Source organism: Myotis lucifugus, unplaced genomic scaffold, assembly GCF_000147115.1.
Source record: "Myotis lucifugus unplaced genomic scaffold, Myoluc2.0 scaffold_222, whole genome shotgun sequence".
In the NCBI taxonomy this organism is placed as follows: domain Eukaryota; kingdom Metazoa; phylum Chordata; class Mammalia; order Chiroptera; family Vespertilionidae; genus Myotis; species Myotis lucifugus.
The window spans coordinates 1946985-1968763 of NW_005871270.1; the positions used below are offsets into that span (position 1 = coordinate 1946985).

At 44.1% G+C, this 21779-nt stretch overlaps 1 protein-coding gene across 16 annotated transcripts in view; it reads left to right on the plus strand.

Annotated features, from left to right (window-relative positions):
* The first annotated feature begins 255 nt into the window (after nt 1-255).
* The window catches only part of ERI3 (ERI1 exoribonuclease family member 3), a 129929-nt gene continuing 108405 nt past the window's right edge, over nt 256-21779 (plus strand). For 2 of the 16 annotated variants that reach the window (XM_006098188.3, XM_023761878.1), the window contains exons 1-3: nt 293-641; nt 2700-2775; nt 14320-14597. In XM_006098188.3, coding sequence (XP_006098250.1) covers nt 507-641; nt 2700-2775; nt 14320-14597 — 489 coding nt within the window. In that variant the 5' untranslated portion in view covers nt 293-506. Of the gene's footprint in view, nt 642-865; nt 970-993; nt 2776-11721; nt 11833-14319; nt 14598-21779 lie in introns of those variants that run through there. The other 14 variants (XM_023761872.1, XM_023761874.1, XM_014463840.2 and 11 more) reach the window with 14 other exon arrangements.

A 21779-nucleotide genomic window follows, 5' to 3' on the forward strand; every position in this document is an offset into this window, starting at 1 on the left:
TGTTTTTAAATTTCTTTCACAGTCGAAAACGAGGCCCCCCTTCACTGTCTTATGAGTACTCGCCACCTCAAAACTACAAGTCCCATAAAGCCGGCCTCCGGGAATCTCCATCTTGACATCCCTTAGCGCGCATGTCGGCGGGAGAGTTAACATTTGGGGAGAAGAAGCCCCGCCCACCTGCACCCCATTGGTCGAAGGAGCCGGTGGCGGGCTCAGCGATTGGCCACTGCGCCCGCCCGTCCACCACGTCGGCCGGGGTCAGAGTGCGCGGAGGTGAGTCGGTGTGTTGTGGACTCGTGGTGCTGGCTGCTGCTTTTGAGGCGGCCGGGATCGGGCGGTGGGGAGCGAGCGGAGCTGGCCCTGCCTCTGTCCGGCCGGCGCCGCAGTCGGCGCGGGCCGCGCCCGCTGCCGTAAACTGCCCTGAGCGCCTGCTGGGGCCGAGGGAGACGTCGGGGCCTGCACCTGGAGGGAGCCTGCCGCGCTGGCCCCAAGGAGCGGGCGTTGCCATGGCGACAGCCTCTCCTGCTGCTGACGGGGGGCGGGGGCGGCCCTGGGAAGGAGGACTGGTCTCCTGGCCCCCTGCCCCTCCCCTTACTCTCCCCTGGACTTGGATGGGCCCGAGTTGGGGGCAACACCCTGGGGTGGGTGATGCGGAGAGGCTCCCCAGAGTGGGCCCTGGTTGATGCATGTGGGGTGAGAGGGTCGCGGCACGCACAGTTTGTGCAGCTTGGGTGCTGGCCCATGTGCTCACCCTGGATGCGTGATCTACTGAGTAATGGTCAGGCGGAGAGGGCGTGGGGCAGGGCTCTGCAAGACAGACGGGTGGGGTGACTAAGGGTACTGACTTCTTACATGGCATTACCAGGGAGGAGGAAGAGAGGTTTGATCAGAGAGGATAGAAATCCAGGAAGGGGATAGCAGATAGAACATTCCTTTTCCCCCTCCCCAACATCCACACAGACACATAAGGTTAGTTTACCTCTTTGTAAATCTGTAGCGGTGGTAGTAGTGATGGTGGAAGGAGTGAATAAGGGGCCTAACTGGGCTAGCTTTCTGTTTGTTTTTCCTGCAAATGTTACAGCAACAGGTGCTGTCTTAAAACAAAAAAGCGTGAACTAGGATTGGGGCTTGACTTGGAGTTCTTGCAAAATATAACTGCTCCTGTTGACTTGGAAGATGCTGAATGTGGCCCCTCATTGGGGGAGGGAGGGTTGGATTCTGTCCTTCGGGCTGGATTTTGCAAATTGATGGTGTCTATCATTGCCTCTACTATAGTTGTCTGGCATTAGCTCTTGTCAGACATTTTACCAGTCTCCCAGCCGAAGGGCAAAAAAACACGAATCCTATTGGCCAAAGACTATGCACTATTTGAACTATAGTAGGTTGTGATTGGCTGAATGATTTTTGATTGTAGAGTTTGCACCAGAAATTGGCTTCATCAAATTCTGCTTTATTCTGACTTTATCATACACACAGGCCTTGTTTTAGTGGGTCGTGCCTGGAGCTTAAGTATATTATACCTGAATCCCCTACCATTTAAAAGCCCATTTATAAACAGGGACTTGGAGTGTGACTCCACTAATGTGTGTGTCTGTGATGTTGGTTAGAAACTCACTTGGCTGCCTTTCCTCAGAGAGGTGGGGGGTGGGGGAAGGGAGCTGCCGGGAAGTGATTGATAAGGTTTCCTTTATGGATTCTGTGGTGCTTCACTGGAGCTCAGAGCACTTTGGCAACTTAAGCACTCCAAATTAAAAGCTCATTAACAATTCCCGCCCAAAGATCCTGTAAATAATCGGCTAGCTAGGTCATAGAGCTTGGCTGAGAGCTCTCCTCCCAACTTATAATTCCAAATAAAAGTGCTTTTATTCCTTTTCATCTTGAAAAGTGTTTTGTTTGTGGTGGGCTAAGTTGATGAGTGACATTTTCTCAGAGAATCTGAGTAGAATAAAGTCTTAAATGTGTATAGAGTGGTAGACAGGAATAGATTGATTCCAAACCTAGGTGTTTCTCTGTGCAAAGGGCATTTTGCTAGCTTATAAGGGCGCCTCTGCAACTTCTAGTCCTTTGGAAGATCTGAATTAGGTGATAAATAATGATAGGTGTCCATCGATGATTTGATTTGGAATTTGGTTACCTTGATTTTCTAAGAACTTGAGGCAGACCTGGAAGTATCCTGCAAGTGTTTCCTAGTTTTTGTGGGCATTTGCAATATGGCTTGTGTGTTTGTGGCAACCCCTCCTCTAATCCTGGCCCTCAGGGGAAAATTTAGACTAGGTCAGCAAACTTTTCCTGTAAAAGACCTGAGTTCTGAATATTGCCATCCTTACTAGTGTCCTCTCCTTGACTAGACCAGGATTCTGGGATTATCCAGAGAGCATACAACTTTATGGCCTCTTTCTCAGTCCAAGCTTAGATATTGTAAATGTTTAGTGTTCCTAGGAGGTAAGTCTCTTAGGAAGAAAAATATGCTACTACAGAACATAAAATTCCTCATTCCAAAAATATATACTACCAGTAGCTTCTGAAACCTCTATACAGGCACTGTCCTTCCACATAGATGGCTGTTATCCCAAAGTAGTTTGAGTTTAGGAATTTGAAGTATACTGGTGGTCTTTAAATTTTTTCATATAGCAGCCCCATGAGGATTTGATCCTTTGTATTGAAATAGACTTGTTGCAGAGATGTGTATTTATCCACAGCATTGGGGCTTTCCAGCTTTCACAGAACCTTCAGCATCCCCAGCTACCAGCCTTGGCATCTTCGAAGTAAGGAGAGGTGAGAATTCTGCTGCATGGTCAAGTTTGGCTTGACTTCTTCTTTATGAGTGTTTGAGCTTGGAGGGTGAGGGGTCGGGGCGGGTGCAGATTGTATTTGTGTATAGCTTTTTCTAATAAGACACCATATGCTCAAAGACCACTGAAACTTACCCAGAGTTTATATGTGTGAGAGTTGGAGGTAGGGTATCCAGACTCTCAAGTTCTGTCATGATTTCTTTGTGGGCATTTCATAAACACCTTTAGGTTCAGAAAGGTTTAATAAGCTGGACTAGTTCTTTATTCTGAGAAATAAACATCTTTAGACAGTAGGAAGGAACACATTCATTTGACTTTTGTTAATACATTTGACCAAGGCCTTTGGGATCGTGGTTTAATTTGGGTTGTGAGTCACCTTTGGATGGATGGTTAATCCCAGCCTGTCTCCATTTTACACGGATTGGGGCTAGCTAAAAAGGTAGACTCCGATGATTGATATCCAGGATTTCAGAGGCTGTTTCTTTCATAACTAAGGGCCAGACACTTTGCTAGGCCCTGGGATTGTGGTGCTAAATAAGATAGCTACTTCCCCTGACCAAAGAGCTTACAAATTCATGGGGAAGACAGTAAAGTAGCAATTATAATACACTCTGTGAGTGCTATAATAAGGTAAGTGTAGGTGCTTTGGGAGTACTCAGAAGGGTCCCTCACTCAGACCAATGGACTTAGGGAAGGCTACTCAGGAAGTAACCTCTTCATCTGGAATTAGATGAAAACATGAGGGACCAGGCGTGAAGGTCAGAGCTTTATTGAATTTGAGAAACTGAAGTTTAGTGTGATTGAAAGAGTACTCTGTGGGCAAAGGATAGGAAAATGGTGAGAAATGAGACAGGAAAGGTAAACAGAGGCCAGGACCTTAAGGATCTTAGAAGCAGGTGGTGGGTAGGGGAAAAATTAGACTAGGTCAGCAAACTTTTTCTGTAAAAGACCAGTACATATTAAGGCTTTGTGGGTCTCTGTCACAATTATTCGACTCTACTCAACTCTACTGTAACAACATGAAAGCAGACATAGTACGAAAATGAATGACATGGCTGTGTTCCAGTAAAATTTATAAAAACAATGGCAGCTGGATTTGGCCTGTGGGCCAGTTTGCCAGCCCCTGGAGCAGACTCTCATAAGAGCAGTAAGAATTCATGAAAAGGTATTAAGCAGTGGACTGATAATATATGTTTTGGAAAGTTTCTCTGATTTCAGTGTTAAGAATGGGTTGACGGAGACAGTACTGGAGCAGAGAGACCAGTAAGGAGACTGTGGCAGTTACATGGGTAGCATTTTATATTTCCCTCTTTGAGGCAGTATTTTGACACTTAAAGATTGAGTATAACTGAATCTTTGCATATATGTATATACTTGTTCTCTTTACTGATTTCCAGGCCATCTACTGGAGCTTAAAAGATGTCTACCAAAGAATTTGTTGGTGATACCAGCTCCTATTTCACAGACTAGAAAAGATGTAGGAAGGGAAAGTTTGTGTCAAATGATTGAAAAAACTTTGGGAACTCGTTCCTACTTAAAGAAGTAGGAAATACATGGAGCCCGGGTAGAGATCTTGGTCTTAGGGCTTATAGCTCAATGACAATTGCTTTGAACTTCTTGAACTGTACACACAGAGAACCACCCATTTTCCTAAACTTTCCAGGAATTGCCCTCTTTATTGTCCTACTCAGTCTCTCCTTGCTTGTGGCAAAATGATGCCTTTTTTCCTGGTTTTGGGAATGTTGCTTAGGCACAGGGACCAAATGAAGTTGAGTGTCTGATGAATTGTTTCCTCCTCCTACAAGCCCCAGTGTACTTGCATTGCTGAAGGGAAGCCTATAGGTTTCTGATACGGTGTTATGTGACCATGGTTAAGTGACTTACCTCGCTGAATTTAGCTTTCCTACCTGTAAAATGGATAATGGAACTTGGTAGGGTTGGTTAAAGGATTTAATGAGATACTATATGTAAAGCTCTTAGCCCAGTGTATTTAACTTTTGTTACTAATAGTATTGTACACAATAATTTCTTACAAAGCAGCCAGCAATTGGGTGAGTTGGCCTGTGGCTTAGTATGTTTTGGGTCCTCACAATTGTATTTGTGGCCATATGATAGAAACATAGACCCTGGCAGAGGCGAGGCAGTCAGCAGACAGGAGGAAGTTACAACTAAAGCAAGGCACTGCTCTTCATAATGGAACATTTTCAGAGAGCAGGGATCCCATTTAGAATCCCAGAACTTTGTTCAGTGTGGACCTTAGTCCCCATACCATCAGTGAAGCGAACTGAGAGAGCAGCTACCCAAAAGAAATGCACCCAAGTGTGACCAGTCATCTCTCCCCGTCCGTCTGGGTCATTTATTAGTATTGCCACCCTTGTGGCCTCACATCTTTGTAGTGCCTCTCGGATGTCTTTTATTACTTTTCACAACTCTAGGAAGTGGGTCAGGTGGTCAGCATTGTTATCCCTGCTACCCATTGAGGAAACCGAGGCCCAGTAAGGTTAAGTGTGTTGCCCAAGGTCATGCTGTAAGGTATCGTGAGAGCTAGTGCAGATTTGCCTCCAGATGAAATTGTTAGTTTATTGCTGTGATTTCTCTTCCTGAGTCAGAGATGTGTAGCCACTGCAGAAATGTGTTCTGATGCATGCCTTATCCAGATATGCGGGGCTTAATTTGGGGCCCACTTTATCCTCTTGGTCCTGTTGGATTTTAATTGATGGCTGCTAGGAACAGGCCTGTTGAGAAGCAGATTCCCTTTGGGTCATTGTTTTTAGCCCGTCCTCCTTTGGGGACATTCTTGGGGGAGCCTTGGGTTACAAGAGATTGCTTTGATATGTTCAAAATTGTGCCTTGTGCCCCACAGCTACAGGTAAAATCAAAAGGCGGATAATTTATGGGAGTGTCAGAGCTGGCCGCTGGCACCTCAGGAGGCCATTAGTATGCCTGTTCAGACCCTCTGTGTCCTTGCAATTGATTCCTCTTTGCATGAGCTTGATTTGGGAAGCTGTAGATCTGTGGTAGTGATTGGATGTGACAGTCCAAACACTGGTCCCTAAATTAATCCTTTTAATAGTATTCTGGCACCAAGGCAATGTTTCTCCCCTTTCTCTTTAACTGAGAGGACAGAATGGGGTGGCTTAGGAGGAAGAAGGGAGGAAGGGAGGGAGGGGGAGAGAGGAAAAGAAGCTTTGATTGGTACTTAGACCCTGCTCTGCTCTAACATGTTCTGTTTCCAGCCCAGTTGACATTATGACTGTGGGCATATACATTCATTCAGCAAACATTGACTCACACTTGCTTGTGCCTGGCTCTGGACTGGGAATACAGAAATGAGTAAGATGTGGTCCTTGCCCTTAAGGATCTATGTCTAGCTCAGTGTTTCTCATACTTTTTAAACTCATGCAATATTTAGATGGAGAAAACTAATTTTATGCTTTTCTTTAATGCTGCTTGAAATTTTAAAATGCAGCAAAGAGTCTGACCAAAGACAAGTCAAAGAAATTATCATGTCAGATATTATTTTTAAACACAAACACAACTATACCTACTATCTTCCAACCTCACCTTCTCCTGAAAATGGCTGGTAGGAGGAGAAACAGATAACTAAAATCTTACAATCTAGTGAGATAAAAGTTATCGAATGAGGATAAACTGTGCTGTTGGATCAATTAACTTTTGATGGTGTCAGAGAAAGCTCCCCAAAAGGGGAGATTGAGTTGGATTTTGAGGAAGGAGCAATAATTTGCCTGGTGAAAATAGAAGTACGTTTTAAAACAGAGGAAGGAGCATTTGCCAAGGCACAGATTTGTAAAAGAAACATCTAATTTGGGGAACTGAGCAAGAGCTGATTGTCACCTTACCTCCTGCCAGTGTCTCTGCTCTGTGAGATGGGAGGATTTGCTCCCCTGGAATTGTTGTAGAAGAGGCTTTGTGTTCCTTGTGCTGCCGTTGTTTTAATCCAGGGTACCCCTTCCTGTTTCTGGTTTTTGTACCCAGGACTGCAATGTGTTTTTCTTGTTAGAATATATTTAAAAATGGTTACGAAAACAAATTTGGATCAATTGGACAAACTTAATTATTGCTTGTGGTTGAGTTAGTTTGAGTTAAACTCACACCTTATCTCCCCCCAAAAAAACACACCACACTGCAGTGGGTATGCATTGTTATTAGCCTTATGGCTGGCTGATGGGGGAATCAGTCCAGTGGGGAAACATGGGCCGTCAAGCATGGGAGAGGAGAACAGGACCCAAAGTGCCTCCGAGCCTTAGTTTTCTCATGTGTAAAGTGGTAATACTGTTACCCATTTTGCTGGATAGTTGAAAGGATTAAATGGGATGAAATATGTAAATTCCTAATAATGAGCCTGTCTTATAGTAGATTTTCAGAAAATGTTGTTTTCCTTTCCTCTTTATCATGTTAACAGCAATAGCTCCCTTTTATTGAGCACTTACTATTGTGCAAAGCACTTTATATATGTTGTGCGTCTACATCAAACCCTGAAGAGATAAATATTTCTATAGCTGTCATTACAAAGAATATGTATTAGAGTTAGGATTAAAACCTAAGCTTGGCTAATACCAGCCTTTTGACAACTAGCTATATGACTCCTTGTTTCTCTATCAGTTCTCTGTCTCGTAAGTAGAAGGCTTTGGGGTCAGATGCTGTCTACGAGTGTAGGAGGTGCTTAACGGGGTGAGAGTACCATACCCTGCCCTTCCTCCATTTCTATCTTATTTATAATGTGTTAGGAAATAAGCCTTTGCCCCTACTTGTATGCAGTGGGATCAGAATTGACTTGTAGGGTTTTGCAAAGAGATGTTTCTCAGCTTTGGCCCCTCTATGGAATTTGCCAAACTACTGGATGTGGCTGATGGATTGGCAGACAGCAGGCAAATCACAGTCACTTCTTTTTAGTTTTATTTTTGTTTATTTTATTTTTAATACATTTTTATTTATTTTAGGAAGAGAGGGAGAGAGAGATAGAAACATCAATGATGAGAGAGAATCATTGATAGGCTGCCTCCTGCACAGCCCACACTGGGGATTGAGCCTGCAACCTGGCCATGTTCCCTGACCAGGAATGGAACCGTGACCTCCTGGTTTGTAGGTCGATGCTCAACCACTGAGCCACTCCGGCTGAGCACAGTCACTTCTTCTTTGTGCTGCCTTGCCCTGTGGAGACAGGCATGGGGAGAGTGAACCTCCAATGGCCTGTGATGCTGCCACCAGAATTTGAAGTTCCTGGAGGTCTTCAGTGACTTTCGCCCTGCCGATAGTTTGGGATTAGCAACTGCTTCTGACGTTGGGTGAGCTTTCCCTAGCCCTGTGTTGGAGCCAAAGCAGCTGTAGCTACAGCCAAGAAGTGACAGGTTCTAGAGAGGAGAATGTTTTGTTGAATTGAGAACCCAGCTTTAGAGTTCCTTCTTCATTCCATTTTGGGGCCATCAGGAAGTTGTGTAGAGGATCCAGTGCATGTCAAGCTTTGTTGTCTCAGCTTCTACCTTTCAACATATTAGACCTAGCTCTCAGGCCCTTGGCCTCCACTTGGGGGACAGGTGATGAGGCCTTGTGTTGGGGCAGTGGCCCAAGTCCCTGAACTGGGAGTTGGGAGCTCTGGGTTCAATTCCTCTTTCTTGCTTTGTGAACCTTGTGCAATCGTTTCTTTTTCTGGAGCTCGTTTTCACTGGCTGGCTGGACTGTGTCACCTCTTAAGTTTTCTTTCCCCTTTGATAGTCTAATTTTCATCAAAGTGGTCTGACAGTAAGGATGCATTCATTAGATTAAAGTTTATTACTTTTTAAGGCATACAGTTTATTTATATTTTCCCCAGGCTATTTTTAGCTGCCTAAGATAGAGCCTGTGACCGAGTAAGTTCCAGACAGGTATTACTGTATTGTCTGTTGATGCTTTTGTGACTCAGATGCCTGAGCAGTTGTGGTACTACTGGTCAGATTGGGACAGAGGCTTGCTCCAGGTCTGGGAACTGGGGAAACTGCAGCTGACCCAGTTGCTTCCAGTCAGCTGGACTCAGAACCTGCCTCTGGTGCCTTGGAGTTTCTCTGGAATCTTCTGCCACCAGTCTGGCTTTTAATGGAATGGATTGAATCCAGGGGTGTACAAACCTTCCTGCCTCCCTCCATCCCCCACCCTCCATTTCAAGTATATATGGTTGGGGAGATAGGGTGGGAGTAGATCCCGTGTTTCATGATGGGCTTTTCTTCTTTTCCATCCCCCAGGCTCCCCTGGCCTGTGCATGTGGATGTTAAAGGATGGCCCCCCTCCCTTTGCCCTCCCTTCCCCCCTCTAGTAATGGAAGGCTATAAAATGTCTATTTACCCAAGACACCAGAATGACTCCTCTGTGGTTCCACTAATCTGGTGATTTGGTGCTCCTCTGGTCTCTCAGGTAAATACAGATTGAGGCTTTTTATAAAGGCATATTATTTCCCTCATTAAATGTGTGTTTTGGCACATGCGTTATTTACCTGACCGACAGTAATGGCTGCAGAGGAGCCATTGGTGTCTGTTGTGTAAATACTCTGCACAGAGACCATCCTCCAGGGGCTGTGGCTCAGGCCTGTTTCTCCAAATCTGACTAGCCCTGTGGCAGTCCTGTTTACCCCTCCCCTGCCCCTAGGGGGCTGGTCCCTTCATTTTGAGAAGGGAATCATTCGTTTTCCTCCTTGCCATAAGCTACTTACTACTGTTAATTTACTAGGAGAAATAAAAGGGTATCTGAGAATAAATGGTATAAATCTTGGTCTCTGATGAAAGATTGTGTGCAGAAAAACACAGAATCATAAACTGTTTCTTTTGCGTTTTGCCCCTCAACTAGATACTCAAAGTCCCAGTTGATAATATAAGCTCTAGACTTATATTCTGCAAACTTATGACTAAAGTATAAAGACATCAATAGAAAAGAGAAACCCTAGAAGCCAGAGAAAATGAGGGCAGGTGAAGCTCCACTGCACTTAGGGCTCTAATGGTGGCAGGTGTGCCCAGTGAGGGGCACCAACTGGGGGCTCTGATGGAGACTCGCCAGCTCCCCTGCTAGAGGAGAGCATGCAACCTACCTTCTATGGACAGTATGGGGAGATTGCTCCCTTACACACTGTCTGTTCTTGGTTTCTTTTTTAAAACAACATTGCATATGGATTAAAAGATAAATTTTAAAAAGTTTGAAATAGACCAAATTTACATAAAAGTTGGAAATTTAATACGAAGAAATTTTTTGAACCATTTGAGAGTTATGTTGTTGATCTAACGCCCCATCACCCTGAATACTTTGCATGTATTTCCTAATGCAAGGACGTTTTCCCACCTAAACAAAATGCAATCATGAAAACCAGGAAATTGACATTGATAACATTACCTCCATCTAATCCTCAAACCCCATTCAAGTTTTGCCTGTTGTCCCAATAATGTTCTTTGAAGCAAAATGATCCAGTTCAGAATTGTGCATTGCCTTTAGTCATCGAGTCTCTTTAATCTCCTTTAGACTTACCTAAGTAACTATACCTTGACCTTTATGACCTTGATTTTTAAAAAAAAAAATGTATTTTTTATTGATTTCAGAGAGGAAAAGAGAGGGGGAGAGAGATAGAAACATCAGTGATGAGAGAGAATCATCGATTGGCTGCCTCCTACACACCCACACTGGGATCGGGCCTGCAACCTGGACATGTGCCCTGACCGGGAATCGAACCGTGACCTTCTGGTTCGTAGGTCGATGCTCAACCACTGAGCCACGCCAACTGGGCCATGACCTTGATACTTTTGGACATTATAGGCTGTCCTTCAATTAGGGTTTGTCTGATATTTTCTGATGATTATATTTAGGTTATACATCTTTGAATATCACAGAAATAATGTTTTGTTCTTCTCATTGCATCTTATATCTTGTGGTACATGATTTTGATTTATCCCATTATTAATAATGTTCATTTTGTTCAGTGAATTAAGGTGATGTCTGCCAGGCTTCCCCATTGTAAGCTTACTTCCTGTTATAATAAACATTCTGTGGGGAGGTACTTTCAAACTATGTGAATATCCCTTATCAGACTTGAATTTTATTTATTTACTTATATCTTTATGAAGTCATAGTTTCCTTTTTATTTAGCTCATTATAATATATTAATATCATTATTTATTTTGCCAGATCCCCTTGAAGCTGACTTCTGCATCTTTTTGATATGTTACTATCATTGAGAATTTCCTTGCTTTTTGGCATAAGATATTCCAGGTTCATCTTGTCCTTTTCTCTACCATAGCCCTGGAATCAGCCATTTCTCAAAGAGCTCTGGAGAGTATTATTTAGAAGGCAACTGGGTGCTATGTGTACTCATTGTTATTGGAGTGTTGCTGCTCCTTGGCCCTTCAGCAAACAGAGCTAGGAAATATATATGCATGTATTTATATATTTGTATATGTACCTGTGTGTGTATATTCATACTCACATTTGTATCTAGCTTTATTTTTATTATGTATCAGAAATTTATCTTTTCCTTTTTCCATATTTTAATTCTATACTCTAATAGTGAGAAATGGGGTTTCCATTACCCTTAATATATGCCCTTCTTTAATTAATTCCTCTTTATATAAGTAATCTCCCATCATTGCCACTGCTCTTTCCCCCTCTTGGATGCTCTTTTTACCCTGCCCATGACTCACCACATTGGACTCCTCCACCACTCCCCTGTGGATGCCCTCCACACTCCACATGGGCTCTGACATGCTACATCACACCTCCCTGCATCTGTGTGGATGCCCTCCTCACCTACGTGGACTCTCATTCTAACCTCCAGTCCCTTCTGCTTCCCCCATTCCAATTGTTGTTGTCACCTGCCTAAAGCCATTAGATTGAATTTTTCAGTAAGGAAAGAGGAAGAGGTGCCCTCTGTTGCTTGACTTGAGTTGAACTTGGTTTTTAGAAGTAAGGGAAGTATAGAACCCAGTGACTGCTGACATGTGGAGGCCTGGTCTACTAATGTCTGCTTTCAAGACTTCCTACAAGAGACACTATTTGATGTGGGTGAAATCAGGTGAGAAAAGCAAGACCTGCCGGAAAGAGGAACTCTGGCCATTAATATGTTGTCCATGAAAGGGGATGGGCATATATATAGTATGGTATATGAGAGATCTAGAGATCCTAGGATGTAGGAGACATTAATGTTACTCTCTGAGGGTGCGTTATGCATTCATTGGGTTTATAGGCCCAAAGTATGGGGATGTAGGTTTGACCAGGTGGGTATAGCCCAATAAGGTAGTAGTAATAACAGTAAGCTAATATTGATCTATAATTTAGTTGTAATCCAGTTTGGTGCTGGGAGGAGGTGAGTGTAGCTTCCATCTATTCTGCAGCCATCTTGGATTATCCCAATAGTAAGGTAATATTTATTGAGCCCTTATGTGCCAGGCACTGCTCTTAGTGCTTTACCTGTGTCCTCTCATTTCACTCTCACTTAAAGAGTAGGAGCTGTTATTGTCATTTTACAAGTGAGGAACCGAAGAACAGAGTTTGCCCATTGTGCCATGGTAAATAACGGGTAAAGCCAGGATGCAAACCTGAAGCCCTCCTTAATCATGACACTTAATTGCCTCCAGCATCTGGCAGATGAGGTCTGGTTGATTGTACATACACTTTATATACTGTATTTACACACTGGAGAACATTAAGACTTTCAAAAATCCTTATGCATGGCCTGACCTTGAGCGGTTAGAGAAGTATTCTAAGGCCCTGAAGAACTTTAGACCAAACTAGAAAGCATAATGTGAGCAGACTGGTATCTCCTATCTCATCAAGGCTTCAGTACTGTTCAGGAGTGGGTGATATGAAGAGTTATTTTGGATTCCGGCTTTCAAAGGGTTATTGGCCCATTTGCCTTTCCAAGAGATTCCCTAATGAAACTCAAGCCAGCTTTTGTCTACTCTGGGCTGAGTTTTGGCTGCATTTTTGGAGAGGCTGGGAAGCTATGGTGAAAACAAGCACTGTGCATATGCAGGAACCATGAAGAATTTAAAAAAATTTTCGGTCTTAGTTCTATTGAATCTACATGGAATCTCACTATAGGGATAGGAAAATTGAGAATGCACACTAGCATATCTATAATAATAAAAGCGTAATATGCTAATTAGACCGATGACCTTCCGGACGGGGGATTGAGGCAGAGGCAGCCACGGAGGTGGCAGGGGCTGAGACCCTTGTATGAATTTCGTACATTGGGCCACTAGTATCCTAATAAATGTGCAAGCAAATAATTGTAGCTCATTCAGTGAGTTGGGAGAGCCAGGATGAGAAGTGATACTTGGTATTGTCCCATGTCCACTCAGGTAGTAGTGACCTTGTTGCCTCTGAATATGCTCTGGACTTCACTGACTGCTGTCCCCCTCCACTCTATGTGAGGGAGCAAGCGCCCATTTGCAGTCTTTCAGAGACAAGCTTTTGGCTCTGCAAGCATGGGGTTCCAAAAGGCATAAACTATGGCCATTTCTGTATTGGCAGTGAAATTTCTTGTCTGACTTTGAGGGAATTTGAGTATTTGGTATAAAAGAGGGGAAAACACCAAATTTCTGCTTTGTTCCTTTTTTTTTTTTTTTAAGGAAGCTTGAGTTATTTAAAACTTAGGCTTTGATTTTTATATTTCGTTAGCCCTCTAAGGAGCAGACATTCTGCAAATTTAAAGGGAAAACTTGAAAAGTCATTTGGATTTTTTTTTTCTTGCACATGTTCACTCAGAAACTTTACTAGATTTTTAGCAATGCTCCCATTACTGCCACATCTGGGTTTTCTCTTTTTCTTCCCTATTTAAAAAAGTCCTGCAGTCATTCAAGGCCTCTAGTAGAAAGAGTGATTCTAAAGGCAGCAAATGGGAAGGCCTGAGGCTGTTGCCAGCTGTGCTCTGCAGGCGTTTTCATTCTCCCAGGGTGCCACTTACTGGTGTGGGGGCTGGGGAATCAGCAGAATATCATGAGCAAACTCCCCTGTGATTGGCTCTGTTTGCTTTCACGTTGGAGAAGGGAGGAAGGTATGTAGAGATGTCAAGATACAGACAGGAAAGCTAGGGGCAAATGGCTCGGAATGGAACTGAGGAGAGAATATTGGGTGTTCTCAGCTGTCCCTCTGAGTCTACTTAGCTCCCAGGACTGATTGTGCAACTGGGTCCCTTCATGTTACTTTGGGAACCTTAGCTTTAATGTTAGCTGTCACCACCTGAGAAGTGAGCACAGAATTTTTCTCTCCTCTCTTTTGAATGTGAGAGCTCCATGTAAAGATGAAGGCCAATGTTGTTTTGAGAATGATCTGGGAAACTCCAAGCTGTCATAATGCGGCAGGGACCAGTATTAAGGTCTTGAACTTCAGTAATGAATACAGTGATTAAGAAAAGGGGCTCAGAAGCAAACGGGAGTGGTTCATATTGTGTGACTATCCCTGAAGACTAGATGGAACAGGGCCACAGTGGGAGGGGAGTAACCCAGGCTCTCTGTTTTTTTGTTTTTGTTTTTTGTTTTTTAATTTTTCCTCCCCTAAGTTTTAGATGCTTCTGGATGTTCAATGCTAGCACCTTTGCAGACTGGAGCAGCTCGATTTTCTTCATATTTACTTTCAAGAGCAAGAAAAGTGCTGGGCTCCCACTTATTTTCTCCCTGTGGTGTTCCGGAGTTCTGCTCCATATCCACCAGAAAGCTGGCGGCCCACGGCTTTGGCGCATCCATGGCAGCAATGGTGTCCTTCCCTCCCCAGAGGTATCACTACTTTTTAGTGCTGGACTTTGAGGCCACGTGTGACAAGCCACAGATTCAACCTCAGGTAACTTGCATCATTGCTTCAGAAAAGGTGGGGTGGAAAGGAGGGGGCGGGGAGGATAGTCTTGCTTCCTGGGACCCAGAGGAACTTTCTCATGTCTTCTGGCTTTTAGCTACTAATCTGGAGTTCCTGCCTAGGAAGCAGGACATGGTTCAGGCATGCTAGGGTAAGGCAGTCTCTGGAGAAAACCGGGTACATTATTTCTCTCGGTCTCACCCTTTGGGAATCAAAATATTTCCTTTGTCCCACCCTTCCTCTCTCCTTTCCCTCCTCTCCTTTCCTCTTCCATTACTACTGCATGTTCTTGGAGGAATACTGTGGTAGTCAGCCTCCAAGATGGTCCCCAGCAATTCTTGCCTCTTAATATTCATATCCTTGGTTGTTCCCCGCCCACACTGAATCCGCTAGCCCTGTATAACCAATACAATATAGTGGAAGCCACATTCTGTGGCTAACTCATAAAAACCATTGCAGTCCACTTGCTCTTTTGGATCACTTGTTCTCGGAAGCCAGCCACCATGCTATGAGGACATTCAAGCAGCCCTTTGGGTAGGCACGTGTATATAGGAACTAAGGCTCTTAGCTAAAAGCCAGTACCAACTTGCCAGTCATGTTTCTTGGTGCTATCTTGGAAGTGAATCCGACAGCCCCAATCAAGCCTTTAGATAACTCCAGCCCCAGTGGACATCTTACTTCAACCTCAGGAAAGACCGTGAGCCAGACTGGCCAACTGAGCCACTCCTGAATTCCTGGCTTACAGAATTGTGAGAGATAATAAATGATTATTGATGTTTTAAGCCACTAAACTTTGGGATGATTTGTTATGCAGCATTAGATAACCTGAACAAGTACCATTGTTGGTCTGTTGGAAAGGAACATTTTTTTGCTTGTTTTTTTTTTCCTTAACCACTGACTGTATCAAGAGACCTTTTAAGGTAGTCCTACTAGGAAGCTTGGATTAGCAGCAGAGGGGCACCTATGCTATGTGATCTTGGAGTGCTTGGTGTTTGCTTTGGGGGAATGATTGGGAGCTGATAGGAAGTTCATTGTATTGTGGAGACCTTGGGTATGCCTGGCTCTAGGACTGTAATTCCTCCCTCTGAGCCTGGGTTATTAGGTGTATAGTTCTGGGATGCATAGACATGTTCATCCTGGGAATAGTAAGTAGGGGGAAAGGAGGACTGTGGCATCAGGCACTTGGGAGACAGGGAGGAATGGGGTCCATTCAAAGATAAACTGGGTTCATTTCTCATGATTAATACCTCCCTCCCCCCAGGAAGGTGTTCTTTCTTTAGAATAATATATTGTTTTCCATAAAGCAGATATCAGAACCCCTTTTCCTTCCCATTTCTCCTTTTCTTTTTCCTATTCTCCCTTAAAGTAGTGTCTGCCTTTGGCGCATTGGACTCAGACCTGTTTAAGCTTGGGAAGACAGGAGCAGATTGAGGAGCATGTGCTAAGGGAAGGAACTTTGTACAAAAGGAAATATAGCTGGGAAGCTACCTGAGCCACATTCACTTTCCCAGTCCATGCTCTAGGGTCTTCTCCTCTGCCTCCCAGAACTACTGGTGATTCTGGCGTTGGTGTGCCTGGATGGTGTGTGGGGATTTTGGTTATGTAGATTCTCTTAGGCTAGAATCAGGGATCCATATTCTAATATACCATATTATGTCCCTTACTGGTATAGAGTCTGAAACCCAACACATCCCTATTGCATGTGAGTTTATCCCTCATGATTGCTTGGTACCTCCCTTATGGCCTTTACTGCTTTCTACCTCCTGGCACATGCCAATGAATGTTTGTTTCTGAACTTTTCAGTTAGATTATAAGCTCGGATAATTATGTAGCTCTGTTCCCTTGTTCTACAGAGGGTCCTACCAATGTTGATGAAAGTGAAGCCTGATTCATGTCTCAGTTTGGTCTGTCAGTATCACCTTTCATCTCTCTTTCAAGGGCACTGTTCTTTTTATTTTTAGTTCTTTTTATTCATTTATTGCAATGCTGAAGACATAATGCAGTACACATTTAAATCACCTGTATCACCAGCTTCCTTCCTAGACTTAGGTACCAAGGCCTTTCAGATCTAGGCTGAGCTAGGGCTTCATGCTGTTTACCAGGATCTGGGCCTGATTAAAGATTATCTACAGAATCAATGAACCCTGATGATGTGATTCCAAGGGCACTTAAGGAATTGGCTGCCCTGCTTCATTATTAGCAAAGCATTAGCTGTTGCTTTAGAGAACTCAGGAAGAAGCATTTGCTGTCTTGCTTATCTTTAAAAGGGGAATACGAATGATCTTGGAAATTATAGACCCGTTAGTTTACTGTGATTCCAGAGAAGATACTTGACCTGATCGTCAGATAATCAATCAACAAACAGCTAGAAGAGCAGAGGGTACTGAGTAATAACTTACATGGGTTTGTGAAAAAGAGCAAATCCTGTCAGATCAATCTAACTTCTTGCCGTGACATAGTGATGGATTTGAGTGGATCTAGGGCAAGTGATAAATGTAATGCATCTCTACTTCATTAAGCTTTACAATGCTGTGATCAACAGGTAGGAAAGTGAGTTTGGGGCCAGGCAGCTCTGCTGGACTACCCATTGAACCAGTCTCAGGAAAGGGATGGGCAGCTCAGGAAAGACTTGAGACTTATTGTTAACTAGAGGCCCGGTGCACTACATTTGTGCACTGGTGGTGGGGTGAGGGGGGTTGTCCCTCAGCCCAGCCTGCGCCCTTTCACAGTCTGGGAGCCCACAGGGAGCGGGCCTAAGCTGCAGTCAGACATCCTTAGCACTGCCATGGAGAAGGCGGGAAAGGCTCCTGTCCCCACCGCTGTGCTCGCCAACCATCAGCCCAGCTTGTGGCTGAGTGGCGCTCCCCCTGTGGGAGCACACTGACCACCAGGGGACAGCTCCTGCGTTGACCGTCTGCCCCCTGGTGGTCAGTGCGCGTCATACCGACCAGTCGTTCCGCTGTTTGGTCGATTTGCATATTACCCTTTTATTATATAGGATGGCAACTTACAGCCCCCATCTTACTCTAAAAAACAAAAAAAAAATCTTCCCTAAAGTTTGCAGGAAACAAGATTCTGAAAGGATTCAGAGAAGTTTAGAAGATGGACTGGAGAAGCTGTCAGTCCCTGATATGACAGCATCCTTCCACTGAGGTCATCGTAGGTCAGGTTCTCATTAGAGCCTCTGTGGCATTTTGGTCTACTGGTCAAGAAGGGCAGTGGAGAAATTGGTAAAGCTCAGGATAAGAGGAACAAAAATCATCACAGGCACAAAGATAAGACTTAGGAAGAAAAGAAATTGAATACGGTTTTAGTGACTGATTTCTTGTTCAGACTAAATAAATTCATCATGTGGGAATTAATTGTTCCAAGGAGGATGATAACAACTTGCTCCTCATTTTAATAAGGACAAAAAAAGAGAAATGATTTAAATGGAAGCAGAGCCCTGACTGGTTTGGCTCAGTGGATAGAGCATAGGCCTGCGGATTGGAAGGTCCCAGGTTCGATTCTGGTCAAGGTACTTGGTTGCGGGCACATCCCCAGTAGGAGGTGTGCTGGAGGCAGCTGATCAATGTTTCTCTCTCATTGATGAGAGAGAACTATCTCTAACTATCTCTCTCCCTTCTTCTCTGTAAAAAATCAATAAAATATATTTTAAAAAAAATAAATGGAAGCAGAAAGATTGAGACTTGGGATGAGAATGCACTTCTAGTAGAGACAGTAAAAGCACTAGGAAATGGTGTGCCAGTTAGAACAGCCTTCTCTAGTGCTCTCTCAGAATGGCTTGATGGCTGTCCACTTGACAGAGAGACTTTATGGGCAGGTCTGCATGCCTCCTGGAATGGGCTTGGGACTGAATCAGAACCCACCCAGCTCCCCTCCTTCCTGGCTCCCACGAGCTTTCAATGCTTAAGGCTTCTGCATAGTACACTTCTGATTCTTATGGGAGTGTGTGTCATAAACAAATTTTGGGCCAGAGCCTATCTGGAGGCTTGGCATTGGGTTCATTCTCTCATCTGTCTCTGGTTTTCAGAAGTCTCTGAATCAGCTTATTGGGACTATCCTAAAGGAATGCCACTATGAAAAATTAACAGTTGTAAACTCTGTTGTACTTGGGTGAGTAACAATATTATTTATAAACATAGTAAAGCATGTTTTTCCATTTGTCATCATTTTTGTTGTTTATTTTTGTACTTTGTTCAGTTTGGTGAAACTGGAGTGGTCAGTTTGCCAGTAATAGGCTTTCACTTTCTGTTTTTTCCCCACTCATTTTGTTTTACATGCTTTCATTCAGATTAACATAATAGGTGTTGGTTGAATATGAGACTTTTTCTATTTGAAGACATTTTTTCACTTTATTTTTAATTCAGATGGTTTAAAATGCTACATAGACTCTAAATTTGAGGAACACTATTACTTTCTTGCTTTAAGAATTGTTTCTTGATATGGAAGTAGGTTTGGGAGAATCGTGGTCTCTTTATTCTGCTTGCAGAGGTTCATGTTGCTCATTTTGGTGTGGATGTGCATGGAATGGTGGTGATTGTGACTCCCAGGCCCAGGGAGCAGCCTGAACGCTTTGGTGGGATTTTAAATTGTGCATCTTTAACTTGAGGCCACTTCTCTCACCACCTTGGTGTTCAGAAAAGACAAAGCAAATGTAAGTGAGGAAAACGAGGTATAGTCCACCGCAAGAGGAGAGGAGGAAGTAACCTGAGCTGTCCTGATGGCCAGGGATGGGGCAGCCCAGCTCTCCTGCTCTGGGGATCAGACGTCCTGGCTGCTGTCTACCCTCCTTCCCTGAGTTCCGTCTGGCCATCCAACAGCCTCCTGGGTGTAGTTTTTTTCTCACTGCTCTTTAGCAGCCTTGCTGACTGTTGTCCTTCTCATCTGTATTCAAGTGCCTGTAACTTTGGAGAAAGATGACCTTTGGGGTTAGGGTTTTTCTAGTGTTTGGTCTTTGTCCACAGGGGCTTTTTTTTTTTTTTTTTTTTAGGAAACCTTAACGAGATTCCATCTGCATTTTGAGTTAGAACTATGAGCAAAGGAGTTTCTTTTTTATAGAAAATTGTCCAGGTGCTGGGTTATTTTGGGAGGGCAGGGTGGGGGAGGATTGATGGTGACACAAGAATGAATAATACAGAAGAGAGGCATTTGGGGAATTTCAGTATGACTTAGAGCTGGCATATCATTATTAGTCTTTTGTGCGAGAGACATTTTGGAAAACTTTATAGGAAATTGATTGAGATTCCTACAAATTAAACTATATTGATTCCCTTCTCCTCCATTCAAGGCTGAAAGGCAGGATCCCCCGCCCTCTAACCCCCACCCCAATACACACATATTGCTCTTGCTCCTTCACACACCAAATAGACGGAAAGGCATGTCCCCCCCAAAAGAACACTCCTTCCCTCCCCACTCACTTGTCCTGGCTGCAGCTCCTCCAAGTGGGAGGGGTAGGGCCAGGCTTTTTAGCAGGAAAGCCCAATTGTTGGGTTGTGGTCTGTCTGCCTGTGGCCCCAGGCAGCCTGCACTTTTTTCTGTACAGACAGGCGAAGGCGCTGACGCTATTCTTCTAAACTGGGAAATGAAATGCAAAACCGACGTTAATGTAACATTATGGTTGAGATTAAATGCACCAAAATCAGGAAATTCAAAGTTATGCTTCCCACAGCAACTATAACTCAGCCTCATCTGGCGTGTGTAGTATTTTGTGTTAGTGTGGATGGTGTTATATGTTAAGACATTAAAGTTAACACCATAAGCAGAGCACAAAATGCTTGAGGGCGCTGAATTATGACGACTATGTGAGCCGTAAGTGTTCTTGCACAGGCTCCCGACTCCTGGAATAATTTTTCCCCTGCCCATCAGACCAATTATTGCCTTTCTTTTTAGTTATATCCTTGCTTTAACACATCTCTTTTTCCAGGGTCACTCTAAATGAATTCCCTGTTGGTGGCCTGTGATGGTGGTGGGAAGGGGACAGCTCACTAGCCCCTTTTGTCCTTTTTGTTGTTGCCTCCATAAATGTGGTGCTTTCTCCTGCCCCTCTTAAAGCCCCTTCCTCCACCTGCTGTTTCCTGGTGGTCCCTCATCGAATTGGGCCTCCCCCTGATTACCACTGTGGTTCCTCGCTACTGCTCCCTGAATGGGAGCAAGCATTGGCTGTGTCTGCATCTTGGCCCTGTTTTAACTTCATGTGAAAGCCGAAGGGCCCTTCTTTATTTGGAGCAGACATAGCAATGTAGAAGCAAAATATACATCTCAGGGAGTGGAGAACTGATGCGTGGTGGTGGTACATTTATTTGCGTTATTCAGAAAGCTTCTCTACCTTCTACCTTTAAGCTGCCATGGTGTGTATTTAGGCTATGGAGTTGCCTAATGGTGGTGTTAGAAATAAGGCGAGCTCCCAAATTCAGGGGTCCTGGTAGAAAGCAAAGCATACTCGGGAGCCAGGCAGCAAGGCAAATATCTTTACTTCTGCAGGAGGGTGCGCACGCACATGGTCTGGGAGCACGGGCACACTGAGCGGAGTGGTCTGCTTGGCTTTTTATTCCTGATGCACATGATCTGTCCCTTACTCTTGATTGGTCACAGAGCTTAGGCTCACAGTCTTTCGTGATTGGTTAATTTAAAGGATGGAGTTGACCTTTGCCGTTTCAAATTGGTGGCCCACAGGGGAGCTGCAAGTCACGGGGGCCAAAATGGGGACTGCCTAAACTCCCTTCTTTGGCAGAAAAGATTACTTGTTTATTCTCACAGTGGGACCAGGAACTTTCCTTGGGGAGCACTGGGTCACTGGTAACAAAATCACCACATAATTTAGTGCAAATCAAGAAGCATTCCCTCCGCACTCCCAGCCTCTTATTATCCTGGTGGCCTCCCCAAGGCTGAGACAGCTCTTGGAATGCAGATTTTGTTAGACACTGGAATAAGGTTGGTGGTGGGGAAGAACTCTAAGAATAGGGCCATTGATAAATGGTGAATGAAATCGGGGACTGTAAACTAACGGTGACACTGAACTGCCTTTTAAGGTTTTTGTTGGCCATGACAAAACCAATGAAGTGGGCAAAGGAATGGGGAGGACTTTATTGTAATCACCTAAGAAACAATGAAAAGGCCTCTTTTTACTCAGGATAGCAACTTCAAGCTCTGTGTTAGATGCTGGGGATA